Source organism: Agelaius tricolor, unplaced genomic scaffold, assembly GCF_023055355.1.
Source record: "Agelaius tricolor isolate 1412-34295 unplaced genomic scaffold, bAgeTri1.0.p SCAF_79, whole genome shotgun sequence".
Lineage (NCBI taxonomy): Eukaryota > Metazoa > Chordata > Aves > Passeriformes > Icteridae > Agelaius > Agelaius tricolor.
The window spans coordinates 194097-209969 of NW_027269339.1; the positions used below are offsets into that span (position 1 = coordinate 194097).

The 15873-nt window shown below is 38.8% G+C and overlaps 2 protein-coding genes across 3 annotated transcripts in view; one reads left to right on the forward strand and one right to left on the reverse strand.

Moving 5' to 3' along the window:
• Nucleotides 1-9561, forward strand: part of PPP2R3B (protein phosphatase 2 regulatory subunit B''beta) — a 45810-nt gene extending 36249 nt beyond the window's left edge. For both annotated transcript variants that reach the window (XM_071418262.1, XM_071418263.1), the window contains 8 exons: nt 389-475; nt 902-1058; nt 2426-2474; nt 3564-3653; nt 4346-4521; nt 7243-7361; nt 7469-7575; nt 8338-9561. In XM_071418262.1, coding sequence (XP_071274363.1) covers nt 389-475; nt 902-1058; nt 2426-2474; nt 3564-3653; nt 4346-4521; nt 7243-7361; nt 7469-7575; nt 8338-8482 — 930 coding nt within the window. In that variant the 3' untranslated portion in view covers nt 8483-9561. The remainder of the gene's footprint in view (nt 1-388; nt 476-901; nt 1059-2425; nt 2475-3563; nt 3654-4345; nt 4522-7242; nt 7362-7468; nt 7576-8337) is intronic.
• A 1268-nt stretch (nt 9562-10829) lies between these two features.
• LOC139585481 (cohesin subunit SA-2-like) overlaps nt 10830-15873 on the reverse strand; it is a 57909-nt gene continuing 52865 nt past the window's right edge. The window contains exons 30-33 of the mRNA XM_071418261.1: nt 15613-15803; nt 14347-14521; nt 13329-13413; nt 10830-11816 (exon numbers count right to left, since the gene is read on the reverse strand). Of these exons, the coding sequence (XP_071274362.1) occupies nt 11808-11816; nt 13329-13413; nt 14347-14521; nt 15613-15803 (460 nt within the window). The 3' untranslated portion in view covers nt 10830-11807. The remainder of the gene's footprint in view (nt 11817-13328; nt 13414-14346; nt 14522-15612; nt 15804-15873) is intronic.

The window sequence follows — 15873 nt, forward strand, 5'->3', positions numbered from 1 at the left end:
CAGCAAATGCAGGTCTTTAAATATGAAGTAATAAGATACATTAATAGGTTTATTTGATTATATCCTGTAGATCTGGAAGACTTGAAGTTGTGAAATCACCAATATACATATTTTGGATAACACATAAATATTCTGCAACATTACTGAGTGAGATATAGGTACTGCAGCATTGAAATAAAACTTATCTAGAAGAGTTTAGATATAGATTTAGAAATTGTTTGAATAGTGGATAATATGACACAAGAGAAGTTCTAACTAATGAGAACAATAGAAATAGGGAAAACATGGAGCTCTCTAATGTAGCTGTACTAAAACATCTTTGAGAAATATTTGGATGGGTATTCAATTACCATAGCTAAAGTTTCGTTCCATTTTCTCTTTCTTGCAGGTCATACAGAGAATATTTTATACAGTAAATAGGTCCTGGTCTGGGAAAATAACTTGTAATGAGCTCAGGAAAAGCAATTTTTTGCAGGTTTGTAATATCTAAAATTTTGCAAGACAGATATTTCTGGAAGTTTTAAAACTGCATTAACTAAAGGCTTAAGGGAGTAACATAAATAGCATTTCTTCCTTTTCCAAAAAGTAATGAAGACCCAATTGCATTAATTCTCATACATTAGAATATGTTTAAATGTAACTTTTTCTTTCTGGAGCTGTATACATGTAAATGTGTGTAGCAGAAGTTGATCTGATCTGCTCTTTCTTTTGTGAATGCATTCATTTTCTGCCATGTGTTCAGTTTTGCTGTCACACTGTATGATCTGCATTGTCCCTGACAACAAAAATTGTTCCACTGAAATAGCATTAGATATTAACTTAGCTATGAGAACTCAGATTATTCAAAAAATAAATGTCTTACAAACTCTTTAATATGTTCTGTTTGTCCTTCTGATAATAGAATGTGGCATTATTGGAAGAGGAAGCTGATATTAACCAGCTGACAGAGTACTTCTCATATGAACATTTTTATGTTATCTATTGCAAATTTTGGGAGCTGGACACAGACCATGACCTCTATATTGATCGGAAGGATTTAGCTCGACATAATGATTATGGTATGACAAATGAAGCACCTTTGTTTACATGTATTAAATGACCTGTAAACTTTGAGCTGAGGAAGTGGTTTAATACCAGGGACAGTTTCATGAGTCTGTTGGTGTAGCTGGTCCTGCTGACTCAGTGAACTAAAGCAGGACAAGTCATCTGTGATGCTACTTTCCATCTACAAATACCACATTTGAGGAAAATTCTGAATTTGAATTCTGATCTTGAGAAAGAAATAGGGCAAATATCACTTACGTGTTGGTGTATTATAAATGGTTTTATTTGGAAATTTTGGGTCGTTATCTTGGACAAAATCCATTTCACTGATATTATTCAAGTAGCATTACCTTTATGGCAAGATATGGAAAGAGTAGAAAAGGCAAACATACCTTCAGGTACTTGGCTTATTTGGAGTTTTGCTAACTCAGCTGCAGTGTGTTTTGCTTTAATACTGTTAAGCACTAGTTAGCAGGTTTACATTTGCTGCATGTATAATATGCAATGACTGTGATTCTGTAGTCTTGCATGCTTGTTCCTATTTTAAATATTCTTGTAGCTTGTATGGAACTGTTGGGGCTCTTTTTAGATGCCTTGTGTCCATCTTCATAGTGTTCCTTTCAGGACTGGAAAGCTTACCTAAGCACAAAGTGATTATGGAGTATTATCCCACGTTAAAAAGGATAAACACAATTCTGATTGCTTCTGAAAATTTGCCTACTAAATTTTGACAATGCTTTAGGACAGTGAGAAAGGAAAACTGCTTTCATTTGAGTGGCTGCTCTATTAAGTTAGTACATTTTTGAAAGAAAGCACAACTAATACACTGCCACCTGCAATTTAATTTTGCAAATTCTTAAGGATAAATTGACTATCCTTTACAAAGGTAGTGCTTAGTTCAGACATGTCTCTAAAATCCCTGAAATGGTTTCAAAATAGAAGCATGGGTCAAAACCATGTCAAAAATAGATCCCCGTCAGAATCAGGAAGGTATGTTTATTATGTGTGATTGTGCCAATTCTGGTTTGGCTCTTTGCCAAGGTCACATAAAACTTAGTGCCACTGGAAAACATTATTTACTTGTCAAAAAACTGGGAAATGCAGTTTTATTAATCAGCCAATTTTGTTACTTGTATTGCAATTTGATTACTATTTCTGCATTAAGTTTGAATTCAAAGCTGGGTGGTTGTAGTTTTTCTTTGGAGGCTTTGTGTTAAGTGATCCTCTCTAAAAGGATTTAAAGGGATTAATGAGCACTACCCCTGATTGTTCTCACTGATCTGTGTATATAAGAGGAGAGTTCCAGTAAACTCTTCAACAACAGGATGCATGCAAAAATAACTTGCATAGAGTTGACACTGTTTCAAACTTTTCTTCACAGCAATTTCAAATAGGATGATAGAGCGCATCTTCTCAGGAGCAGTAACAAGGTACTTGTTTTGTATCCTGGTCTAAATCCCATTTAATTTTTGCTGGTTAAATTCTGTGGTATTCCAAGGGGAAAAGATGGCTCCCTTCACAAAGGAGCAGTGAATTTCAAGATTAGATTTGTAGTTAAATTCTAGTAGTACTAGAGTGGTCTTGGAACCTTTGGCACAGTTAAGTTCTTCACTCTCTTTACCCATATGAACACAGGCCACTGGCTATTGTATGATGGGAATGAAGAAGGAAGAAATAATTCTTTTTCCATCCCTCAAACCTGTAAAATGTGCAAGGAGAACTGAGCTTTTAAGTACTAATTGTAAAATCAATGCTTATTGCATCAATAAATTTACAAAAATGCCTCCAGTTGAGTTAGTTCACATTTCTGACAGTCATTCTTCATTTCTCCCCTTGGGATTTACTTCCTCTTTTGTATTTATGGCATTTTATTAATTTTTGAAATGTTTCCTAGCACAATATCTGAGATAGAAAGCAACTGATCAACAGAAATAAAAGCTGAAATAAGAGACTTACCAGGAATATGTCTAGAGCTTACTCCTTTATCTGAGTGTCTTGGGCAAGACAAAAACATATACCATATTTTCCCAGACATCTTGAAGATAAAACATCAAAAAATGAATTTCCTTATTGAAATGTAATATGTCTAAGAACTGCCTACCTGACTTTTTACTAGACAGGTTGACTATGTGCAGCTTACTTGGTTACTGCGGTTGTGAGAGTAGAAACAGACAATTATGTTCTTGCCATGGACACTTACTTCCTGAAGATTTCTATTTCATTTTTATCTTCATATTTTCATTCCAAAACTTTTAGCTAGTGGAGTTCTGTAAAGCTTTTAAGTTCTCATCACTTCTGTCTGAATAGAAATTCTAAAAAGCCTATGTACTTGTATATAATATAGCATAAAAAATTTTTTGAGATGGCTCTTCTCTTAACTATTTAGCACCTTATGAACACTGGATCATTTAGGAGTAACTAGTTAATACCATCAAGGAAAATAATCCTTAATTTTGCTTAGTAAAAGCTAGGTGTTCTCTAAAATAAATTTTCTGTCTTTTTCCTCACTGACCTCCAAGAGGTAGAAAAGCACAAAAAGATGGGAAGATTAGCTATGCTGATTTTGTCTGGTTTTTGATATCTGAAGAGGACAAGAAAACACCAACTAGGTAAGAATGAATTTGTTCCAGCAGAAATAAAGACTGATTTTGTTTTTCCAGTCCTTAAATGGGGACCACTGATGAACAGCTGCAACTCTAATGGAAGAAGTTTAAACTATAAAAACATGAATGGAAAACTGGCCCAGTTCTTTACATTGTCCTTGTTTGTCAGTGTCTCCTGTTGTAGCTGCAGAAGTCTAATTGAATGACTTTTAAGAGGTTAATTCAATGTTATTGTTTCATAAGTTGTGTGTGGCCTATTTATGAACAGGGCCATACGTTAAGGATGTTGCAGCTGTTTCATGATGCCAGTGACTCTGGGAAGCTGTGCAGCTTCTGTATGGTACTGATGAGAAACCTATCATGTGACATGTCACTAGCTTGTTCAGTATGGGAACATACCCAAAATACTGAAGTTGTCATGTACAATTCAATTTTCCATTGTCTCCCTTGATTTTCTTTTTTAATGTAAAACTATGTGTTTTAGTCTTCTCCTTCACACCATTAACACATGTGTTTTCAAATGCAATAATGGATGGTGTAGCAAATACCAGCAACTCTTACCACAGTAGCTGGTGTTTAATACTTTCCATGGATTAGTGGAATGTACTCTTAAGTCTAGTTTTGCCTTTGAAACAGGCAACGTGAATTCTTGAAATTCTGTAGTAAGTTTCTCTTTGCTGTTAATGACTGAATTCCAGCATTGAATACTGGTTCCGCTGCATGGATCTTGATGGGGATGGTGCTTTGTCTATGTATGAATTGGAATATTTTTATGAAGAACAGTGCCAAAAATTAGAGAACATGGCCATAGAACCTTTGCCTTTTGAAGACTGTCTGTGCCAGATGCTGGATCTTGTAAAGCCACAACATGAAGGTAATAAACTCCTTTTCCATCTTTAACTTCTGTTTCTCTGGACTTAGGAATTAGTGCAGTCTTAAGAGCACTCAGTTGGTCATACAAATAAAATGCCTTGAGGTTGTCTTCTCACTGACACCTGTTAAAGCTTAATAATTGATTGGTCATCCAATGGCAGGCATTCTGTCCATACTAAAATTTAATATGCTGCTTTAAAATTCCTTGTCAGCTTTCATTTTGTGATTGTAGCCACATTTAGTCTTAAGTAAAACCTTGTCACTATCTAGCTGAGGTGAGGCTCTCAGGAAAACCTCTTGATGGTTCACTCATTTCTCACCTCTTTCAGTGCTCATTTGAGTTTCTCTGGAGGGAACAGTTTCTAAACAGTGTTTGTCTCTTAGGCCAGTATTGACTTTGGTTACATTAGAAGCCTAAGCTGCCCTTAGGAAATTCATGACAAGGGGATTAAAATTGACAGAATAATGAAATTTTCTGAGTTTTTGCCTATTTTTCACTTTTGAACTTTCCTTGACCTGCATTCTACTCTCCTGCATTTGACATGGTATCATCTTTAGCTGATAAAACTTCAGTTTACCTTTTACACTTGAGAAAAACTTAAGAATACAATTATGGTTACACAACCAATTAGTAAGTCAGGTTTATTGCCCACTTTCTTTCTAGTATTAAGAATATTTAAATTACAAGAAATTTTTTAAAGACACTTGTCATTTATTGAGATGGGATTTTTTGCATGCTAAGAGAATTGAAATGGCTCAAAATTAGAACATAAAGCTTGATATTCCTATTTAAATAAGTTAAAATGGATTTGCTTAGTGAAAGCACATCACTAAAGGCAGATAAAAATTGTAAATTAAGAAGGAATATTAAGTGTGATTCATCTGAAAACTCCATCCCTGATATCAATGGAATGAAGTCTTAGACCAACATTCTATAATGCATGGGGGCTAGGGGGCATTTAAAATGCAGTGAGCCAAGCTCTGAGAAGCACATTTATGTTTTATGGTTGCTCACAATCACCTCCTGAACTCAGTAGTTCACTTCCAGTCTTATGCTTCTGAAAGGCATTTATAATATTTCTGTTCTGAATTTAAAATGAAACAAGATAGATGAGATACATCAATGTCATGAGGATGATAAAAGAAGGCTATCAAACACAACCAAGATAAGTTATTCAGGGTAACAAAAATGAAAGCCAGGTGAGAAGGGTTGGGGTTTTTTTGTGGTTTTTTTTAGTATAAACTGAATTATGTTTAAAAGGTGGATTAAGAAAAAAATCTGGTTTTCTAATACAAAAACTAGCAGCATAACTCATGTTTCACTCTGTAGCTTCAAAACAAAAGAAGACACTTCCATAAAGTTATGGCTAAACTGTGATACAGTTTCTATATAGAATGCTCTGTGTGGAAAAAGCAAGCCTGAATTTCTGGAGACCTGAATTAATTACTTAAATTTTACTCCTGTTTTGTTGGTGTTTGAGACACATCTACACAAGTGTTACGTGTCTAAGCTCCCATTGCAATAAATGGAAACTGGAGAGCAAATCAATGAACCAAATATAGGAGTCTAACTTAAACTGGGAGCTTATGTAACTAGGATTCAAATCATTTGCTTGCTTGTTGGAGAGCTGCTGCCACTTGAAATGGCTCTGTGCACCAGCCATCTGTGTGGGTCTGACAGATAGGGCACAGGTGCCACGGGGGATTTGTGTCCTCCTCCAGTGACAAGCCAGCAGAACACACTGGGGCCCTTCATGACAGATGCAAGCGTGGCGACCATGTACAAATGGGATTTGGATTTTGCTTCCCTGTGATGTCCTTGAGTTACACTTTGTTAGAGGCTGGGACAGTATGCTGAGGAAATACTATTCAAAGTCTGGGTTTTATTGAACTCTTCCATAACATCTTCAGTTTGCTCCTATTTGATTAACAATGGAAGATTATCTGTATTCGAGGTGAATCAATAAAGGGGAGTTGTAAGGATAGTCATCTGTCTTCCCTTGTGTATCTCATATTTTTTAGCCTTTCTGCAGAAGCTTCAATATTCAGCTTTGAAACAGGGTAACATTTCTGAGCAACCTGACAAATGCTTCTAATGTTTAACGCATCCATTGATTTGAGTCTTTAAAGTATCACACTATAAAAATCAAACAAAACACCTCTGAGCATTTAGCTTTCCTCTCAAGTAGTAAATATTGATCAGACTGGACAAGTGTGGCAACCTTGACTCTATGAAAAATTCATCTGTATGAAGCATAGTCACACACTGTCATGTCTGTCATACATTTGTCTGCTCAAGTCAGGGAAGAGAGAGGGCTGCTGCCATAGGAGATTCCTACTTGCTACCCAAGCACTCCTTGGGAAGGAATGGCTAACTCACTAGAGACTTCTATCTTTGAGGAAGCTTAAACTAATACCTTAAATGATTTTTAATAGCTGAGGGATGTAGACTGCATCTCACTTCAACATTCTGACAGGTTGTGAGATATGACAACCACAGCAAGGAAAAAAATCTGAACTATTTCAAGTTTTGTACACTTTGAAGGACACATCTCTAGGTATGTATTTCATCTGTTTGCATCTCTCCCATTGCATTGAGGATCAGTGACAAATGTTGCTAAGCAGTGATGACTGAGTAATGATAATGTACCTTTTGATTCCTCCACTTTTGAGATCTAATAATTTTCTCTCTAATAATCTTATCTCATAATCTTCTTTACAGGAAAAATTACTCTGCATGATTTAAAGCAATGTAAGCTGACAAATGTGTTCTTTGATACTTTTTTCAACATTGAAAAATACCTTGACCATGAACAGAAGGATCAGTTCTCTATGTTGCGGGTGAGTATGAGACTTTAAAAGTCCTTATAGCTACATGCTTAGCAATTAATACTGTTTAAATTAATGAATTAATACTGTTTTGTCTAACATGCAACATGATTGTTTAGGATGGTGAAGGTGAAAGTCAAGAGGTCTCTGACTGGGAGAAATATGCTGCTGAAGAATATGATATCTTGGTAGCAGAAGAGGCAGCAAGTGAGCAGTGGAACGACGGGTAAGAATGCAGCAGGACAGTTAATATGAATCCTCTCTACTAAAGTACAGCCTCACCACCACTATAATTCATTTAAAAAAAGAATAAACACGTCCTTCCCAAAACTCTTATTCTAAAATATGCATCTTTTTATAAGCCCTTGTTTTTAAATTCATAACTTGGTGAATTGAACCTTCAGATGACTTTTGTTTTCTGTTTAAATTGGTGGTAAACTCATGGGATAAACTCAAGGCGTTGCTCTATTTTAGTGTGCACAGTGGAGTCTTAGTATTTAACTCTAATTTGCCCTATGTCTTTCTCTGAAAAAACAGCTGATGAGTACATAATGCCTTTATAAAGCAGTTTTAAAGAACAAAAACACAGCATCTAAAGCTCATTCTCTGCACAGTCCTGTTAAGTAGATGGAAACAACATGATGAAATTCAGTAGTAGTTGGGAAGACATGCATGAATGTGAGTCACTCTAACCCAAGACCTGGTCAGTGGAGCACTGTGTCAGTGTGTGCTTTGAATCCTTTCAGTAGAGCTGCATTTCATACTGGAAAGTTCAGCATGTGACAGGAGAGAAAGCTAACTTAAATTCAGGGAATTATTACAGAACCCTGGTGCTGTTGTGGTTATGCTTATTATAAAATATTGGCAAATATGTTTTTCTTGCAGCTGCCTTGTTAGTGTTCCAACATTCAGGCACTTCTTGGCATATTTGGACTTTCATTTTCTTTTTCTTTTTTTTTTTTCTTTTTTTTTTTTTGTCTGCTTCTAGGTATGAAGCAGAACTGAGTCCTGTAGACCATCAGAAGGCCAGTGTTCTAAAGTATCAAATGGAGAAAAGACCATTTTTTGAAATGCCTTCCCATCTGGCTGATGTAGACTTGGATGAATATGGCTATGATGAGGATTTTGAATAGAGGTTACTTATGGTCAGCACTTGCAGAAGAGAAGGGACAGTCTGCAGCAGGTCTGCTACACACTGACACGTTTCAGTGGGATTTCTTTCCCTACTGAAATGTATCAGTGGGAAAAGAAACACTTTCTTTAGTTTTGTGCTAAAAATATCTAATCACTACACTACCTTGTAAGCAAAAGAAATGCATTTATATGGAATGATGAGATTTTTGTATTTATTCAATAGTTTATCGTTTGTAAAATAGATTAAAATATTTATTTTCAGATGTTGCATAATTCCTTTTTGGAAGAATAACAATATTTGACTTAAGAGAAAAGTAATCTACTGTTTTTATGAGAGCTGTATAATTCTCTTTAAGCTGATGTGTGGTGCACTGACCATCTCCATCTCACCTGTGAACAGGTATTTCTGTCCTGGTATGGGAGGTAAGGAGACAATTTACACCTGCAGTGTGCTTGTGCTCATAGACAGCCCTCTTTTAGGTTTTATGCCTTGGCAAGAAAGAGATGTGACAATGAGTGCACAGTTCAGCACTCATTTACAAGCAGAGTTTTGTCTGACAGGCTGTGCATATTAGTAGAATACACTAAAGTGAACACCCAAGACAAGTTGTTTTTCTTTTCTGTGTAGTCCATGTTTGCCCCAACCTTAATTTTGCCCTTTTAAGCTTGAGTTTCTTTGTTGATGTTAATCATAAAAAGATTATTTAACAGTGAAGTCTGAGTGTTCATACTTGATCCAAAATGGGGGTGTTAATTCATGCAGAAGGAACCAATATTTTTTTTTAAATCCTTTGTATAAGTGTTACTTGATCAGTGATGTGCACTAATTTGTTGTGGGCATTCAGTGCTTTTGTCTGTCCTCCCCTTTGCTTGTTTGCTATTGACACATTCCATGGATATTCATCAGTGTCACAGCAGCCTGAAATTGTTGCCTCACTCTTAACTGTTAAACAGGTTTTGTTGGGAAAAAATGTACAAAAAGATGTAAGTTATTTTTTTGGTTGCAGTGTAGATCTTTTAAAATGTTTAGAAAACATGTTTGTATTTTCAAATAAAGATTTTCATACATGTAATTTAACAGATGTAATTTTTACATACTTCACACAATTCATGTCTTGCTAATAAAGAGCCATTCACCACAGGATGGGTTACACAGGTATGCAGTCTGACTGGGTAATTACAACAAGCTACATATGCAAAGTAGTCAGCCTCTAGCAGGTTTTTCTTCATCCAGAAGAGTATTTGCTGAGCAGCTGGGAGAAACCTGTTGTGCTCAACTCCTCACACCAGCTCCTGCACAAACCTACACACCTGTGTATCAAGAAACTCACTACTGAAGTGCTGGTGAACCTCACTGAGGGAAACTCAAGTAATTGTAATACCATTTGAAGGATTTTGGTTAATTATTCCAGTTTTAATACAGACTCACCAATGTCAAAGTTGTCCAGGGCTGGCTGGATCCCTTTCACTAACTGCCCATAGTTTGGGGCTTTTAAGCAGTAAAGATACACAGCATTTCTGTGATGCTCTGGTCCCTCAGGGAAAGGATGACCAGCTGGCATTGCAGAAGGTGATCCTGAACATCTGTTACACTGCAAGATACCTACCTTAAAACTTTTCTCAAGAAGGGGGCTTGTAACTGGACAGCAAACAGCCACAGGCTTTCCCAGGATGCAGTGACACATCAGTCACACAGCACTATGGTGCAGGGTCGAAATCTTCTGCAGAGCCTGTAGCTGTTGTTGCCGCTTTGTGTTTAATGAAGTGCCTGTTAAATCCTGCTCTCTAATATACTTGTGCTAACCAAGTCCTTTCCTAAGAAGAATGTATCCTGCTGTTTTCAGAGAAATCCTTTTTCCTAAAATATGAGTTTGAGGGTTACTGGACCCTGCCTCTGCAGGGTAATTACCATCGCAATCCCACTGTTACAGAAATTAAAGTATCCATATGTTTGAAGTGGTTCCAGGTATAACTGTTTTCCTAGTCAGGCTGTATTCTGCCTACCTGGTGGGTCCTTAGGCCTAGATCCACACATCATCCACAGATGGATGAGGGGAAGCATCAGTACCCCAGTCCAGGTAGGGGGAGTTACTGATGGAGGAACCTGAGAACCACCTCCCTTGTGTCAGCCTGCACACCACGCACAAGGAAAATCATGGAGTCACTCTGGCCACTTCAGTGTACCCAATACCTGGGCAACACTCATGGCTTTCACTTCCATCTTCATGGGAACTCCCTGCTCAGCCTGTGGAATAATGCAACAACTGCAAAGGCCAGCACACATTTGCTGCCATTCTTTCTCCATCACAGTGTGGAAGTATCACTTACACATTCAGTACTAGTGGATAGCAATAGTTCTGTAGTTTATTTTACATAGTTACAATCCAAAATATATATATATAAAAAATAAAGCTGATATGATTACTGCAATGTACAATTCCAGGGAGCAGTAGAAGGGTCAGTGAAAGCAGCACCCCAATCCCCAGCCGACTGCCACTGAAACACTTGAGTGACCATCATTTGCAAATTCTTAATGCAACAACCCTCTATTTTTGAATGGCCTTATTTACAGTCTATTTACATTGTCTTTCCAGCATTTTTCCAAGTAAACACCACATGATCACTGTACAAAGGATTTCCAGAGGAAAATAGTCAGCTGGTCCATTGTTTGTTTCTTTGATACTCTGAAGCCTTGACACAGGTTTTCCAGGAACATGTCCTGATGCTTACAGACCTCTAAACACATTGTTCTAAGCAATGGAATTCAGAAATACTTTCAGATGATTGATCCAGGTTTTCCATTTTACAGGCAGGAAATGCACTTGCCATCAGCCAGCAGGTCCCAGCCAGCAGGCTCTTTTCTCCCCTGCACTGGGTGCAAGGAAACACACAGATTTCCATTTGGTTATCTTAAACAGTGAAAAACAGGCCAGCAGAGCACTGCCCCTATGTGCTTCAGACAAGCTTGTCGCACCTGGTTCACAGTGTCTTTGATTCAGTGTTTGTCAAATACCCTGATTCCAATCCTGCAGCTGTGAGCTTTTCCAAGGCAGCATCAAGGATGAGGATGTAGCTGAGTAATGATGCTCAGAAGGCCCAAGCCTAGAACTGCAGCAGCCACCTCAGTAATGCCCACAGCCAGCAATGGTGAGAAATCAACCACAGTGCTACAAACTGGTTCTGGGTGGAGGCCCATGGGCACAGAGACAACCTGACCCACGTCTCCTGCCACCGCAGTTGATGCTCTCATATCACATTGACGAGTTAAATAACTTGCAGAAAAAACACAGCATGTGCTTCACTTCTGTTCATCCTCTCAGTGTCTTAACTGTCCTACATCACAAGAAAAAAGAGATTAAGTCAGTGCTCTCCTCTGAAGAAGTCATATAAGAGCCTATAAGGAATCAGAGTAACAGTGTAGCATCGAACCATTCAGCGGCTTAGCCATAGAGCCAGCTCTTAAAGAGCTACAGCTTCCACAAAAAGAAAGAAGCATTTCCATACCCCAAAAAGCCCAGAAAAGGCACAACAGGAAAGGCACCATACTGCCTAAAAAGTGCAATTTCTGTATGGCTTTGATCTTTGTCCATGGAGTTAAATTCTTCTATTATCTATCTTCAGTAGGAGCTGCTTCAAGTACATGGGCCAAACTGTCTACATTTTAACATGCATATAACTGAAAGAAAAGATAGAAGTCCCTTTTTTTTTCCTTCTAGTCCGCTTTAAAAATTAAAGCCCACCATATGTTAAAAAAACATTGGCTGAACTTTACAGCAAAAACTCGTTTAAAAAGACAAAAATCATGCAAAGTCTGAATGTGGTGGTTAGATCTCAGATAACCAGTCACTGGAAATCAAGGAGTTGCCTGACTCACTGCAAAAATACTCTCTGCCAAACACTGAGTTATGTTCTGAAGTGCAGATAACAGGGAAAAACCTGAAGGAACTGCTCAGCCCCCTGTGGTAGCTGACACAGAAACATTTAGGAGGCAGAAGGGTTGTGATTAGCTACAGGATAAACCATGGCCTTTCTTTCCCCTCCACCCCTTTCCTTGTACAGCCACTCCACAAGACCCTGCTGTCCAACATCCTGAGTCCTTGCACTCCACTGGCCCAAAGGGCTACAAGTCCTTCCCTGCTGCAATGAGCCAGTCCAGGGCTGAGCTGAGGCCAGGCAGACAGCTGCAGCTCTGCCAAACTTGGATCCCAAAGGCAATCAGTGCCCGTGAGACAAGCCCCTGGCTATGCTGGTTGCCACTCCAAGCCCACAATGTTCTCATGCTTCCCTTCAAATCCCCAGTTTGTTTGGGGACAATTTAATCTGCCCAACAGCCTTGACTGGAAAAGGGCAAGAAACATGGGATACTCCAGCAAGAGCCCAGGGCTGTCCAGTGATCAGACACATTCTGAGTCTTTCAATCCAAAGAGCACAATGCAAACACCATTTCTGAAGCAGATATTCCCTGCAGGCCACACAGCAGTGCCATCTCTGCAATGTGTCAGTAACACGAAGCAACTGCAGCAAATGGCTCTTAACAAGGAAGCTTCACAGTATGGGGAAAAAGAAAGGGGATCCTCCTCTTAAGGTGACATTCAATCCTTACAAACGACCTAAGGATGTCTTGATACTACAATAAGGATTGCCTCTAAAATGCAGATTGAGCTGAAGGAGGAAACTACAGTTGCAGCTGGAAAGGGAAGAGGGCATCCTCCTTTTCTCATCCTGAAAAAGGCCACAAAAGAGCAACCCCCTTTGCTGCTGCATGGCTACCCAGGAGACTCTGACCTAACATTGACCCACCTCAACTATAGCTGTGCTCAGAGCTGGAAAACCAGCCAGAATTACCTGGTCTGTACCAACAACATCAACATCTTCTATTGTGTCTTCTGGACCCTCCTCAGAGACATCTTCTGTCTTAACCTCATCTTTGCTGGAAAAAAAAAATAGCTAAGTCTTGAGATATCTCATAACAGAGGTGAACATGGCAGGGTATTTCACATAGTAAGATCTGCTGCTGATATCCATGTAAGGTAGCCTAAAGTTACTGGCCCAGGATTTCCCAGTATGAAACAGGTTATGCTCTGAGGAATTTTCAATAAAGCAGTTCAGAAACAAAACACTGGTTTGAACACGGGCTACCTTCATGTTTAATAATTTGTTCTATTTTACTTGTATTCTCCAGGTTCATTTAACAAGTGTCCCAAAACCTGGAAAAGCATCATCTTCCCAGGATTTGTGTTTCACCTTTTAACCTACTACCTCAATAAATGAACTGAATTAAAGGAAAATACTTCGACTGAGCACTTTGATTGCTCAAAAGTAGACTCCAGACTCCCTATTTCTACAACATCTCTCTCAAATCCAAGTTGTGTGGGGTTTCACTGTGGCATGTCTGCATGCTGCACACCAACACTTCTCTAAAAGAAAGCCACAGGGTACACAGTGGTTAACAGCAGATCTGCAGAGACAAGAATCCTCTTTCATTTCCAGAGATGCAGAAAACACTTATTGTGTGGCTGCAGCAACAGGCCAAGAGTAACCAGCACCATAGATCTCCAATCTGGACACGGGAAGTGGGACAGGGAACTTTCCTCCATCCTTGTCTTTTTCTCTGCACACCTGACATTACTTCAAGAAGGCACAGAAGCCCTGTGACAGTGGCAGGAGAAAGCAGCAGATATAGATACTGGACTGAGGAAACAAAAAAACCCAACCTGTCCTTGGGACACAGCCCATAAGAAAGACAGGAGGGGCACACATTCTGAACTCACAAAGTATTACAAAAAACCAGAAGGTGGATAGGGAGACCTCAAGTGCCAATGCCAGAACAGGTGAAGGAGCTTGTAAGACATCAAACTCTCACCAGTATCTTCTATGCATCCCTCCTGGACAAAGGAATGGCAAATGTTCCTGCAAGTGCATCTCCTGAGATTTCAGCCTCTTTCTGCTTTTCCCTGCTGCAGAGGACAGCTGGGAAACACACTGCTGTTCTGGGGCTTTGCTTCCTGCTTCAGTCTGGCTGGTTTCAGGCACAGACCCTGCAACAGAGAGTGAACACAGTCATTCTTCAGCCTCATCCTTAGTGGTCCTGAGATGGACATTTCCAGTATGTTCCCCACAGCAGAGAAACAATTGGGCCAAGCTCAAAAGGACATCTGGAGCAAAGCATTCCTTTATTGAAAGAGACAGCTAAAAGCCACTTAAAAGAAAATCCATTTAATTTGCCCACTGGTCATTTTTGCAATCTAGATTTATGAACTTGGCCCTGGTCCATAACTGCTATCAGTACTGCTGAGTCTATATAATGCTCAAGAAAGCAGCGCCTTTGGGGATACAAAGGAACAGGCTCTCTGAAGGCAAGTCACTAAAAAGAAGATTTATGAGAAAGAATGAGAAAGAAACCAAAGGACACTGTGGGAAAATTTCCTTTCCTCCACATACTCCTGCACATGTCCATAACACTTAGCATTTTTATTAGCAATTGTTTTCATAATAGCTTTATTGCATTTTAACTAAGTCCCACCATATCCATACAGTGAATACTTCATTACAGATTGGCAGTCCATAAATGCTGCCAAAGGCTGGATGCAGCCCATCTAAATATAATTATTTAAGGTAGGAGTATAATCTTACAGGCTCTCTAGAAATTCACCAGAGAGAAAAACCCTAGAAGATGATTTGGCCCAGATAATCTGGCCTGAAGATCTGAATCGACTTCTGGAAATATTTCTCCTGTCTCAATTATCTACAGGGCCTAAAGCAACAATGTCCTAAGTTAACAATTAAAAGCAATCAACCAAGTCTCAGTGGCTCAGACAAATGCCAGATTTTAGTATACAGCAGAATTCAGATAATCTTGAATTCTCCTCACTCGGAGTCCTCAGCCCAACCCTATTGCTATTGAGTGATCAAGGGACCTGTAACAACAACAAAGCTGAAGGCAAAAACCACACTTCAAACTGGGAAGTCCACAACATCCAACACACCATGATACTCTACTGCTAATGCAAAACATTAAATATATTTTAGCATGTGCAAATTTGCTACAGCTAAGCAAAATAGCAGATACAGCAGTTTTTCCAGACAGAAAAAAAAATACAGCTGATCAAGAACTAGGAAGTTTTCATACCATTAGACAATTTCCTTTTAAAAGAAGATGTCTTAGATGAGCCCACAGGGGGCCACTCTCCCAAACTGCCAAGGACAGAGCTCTCCTCATCTTCATTTGACAATAAAGAGTTTCTGTACCAGACCAAAGGCTGCCATTTGTCTCCTCTGCAGGCCAGTGGCTCTGTTATGTACCTCTGTAAGTAACTGTACCTGGAACAAAAACAAAAGCAAGCATAAGGAAACTCATTATCCTTCCATTCAATATCTGGGGCAGGTATTA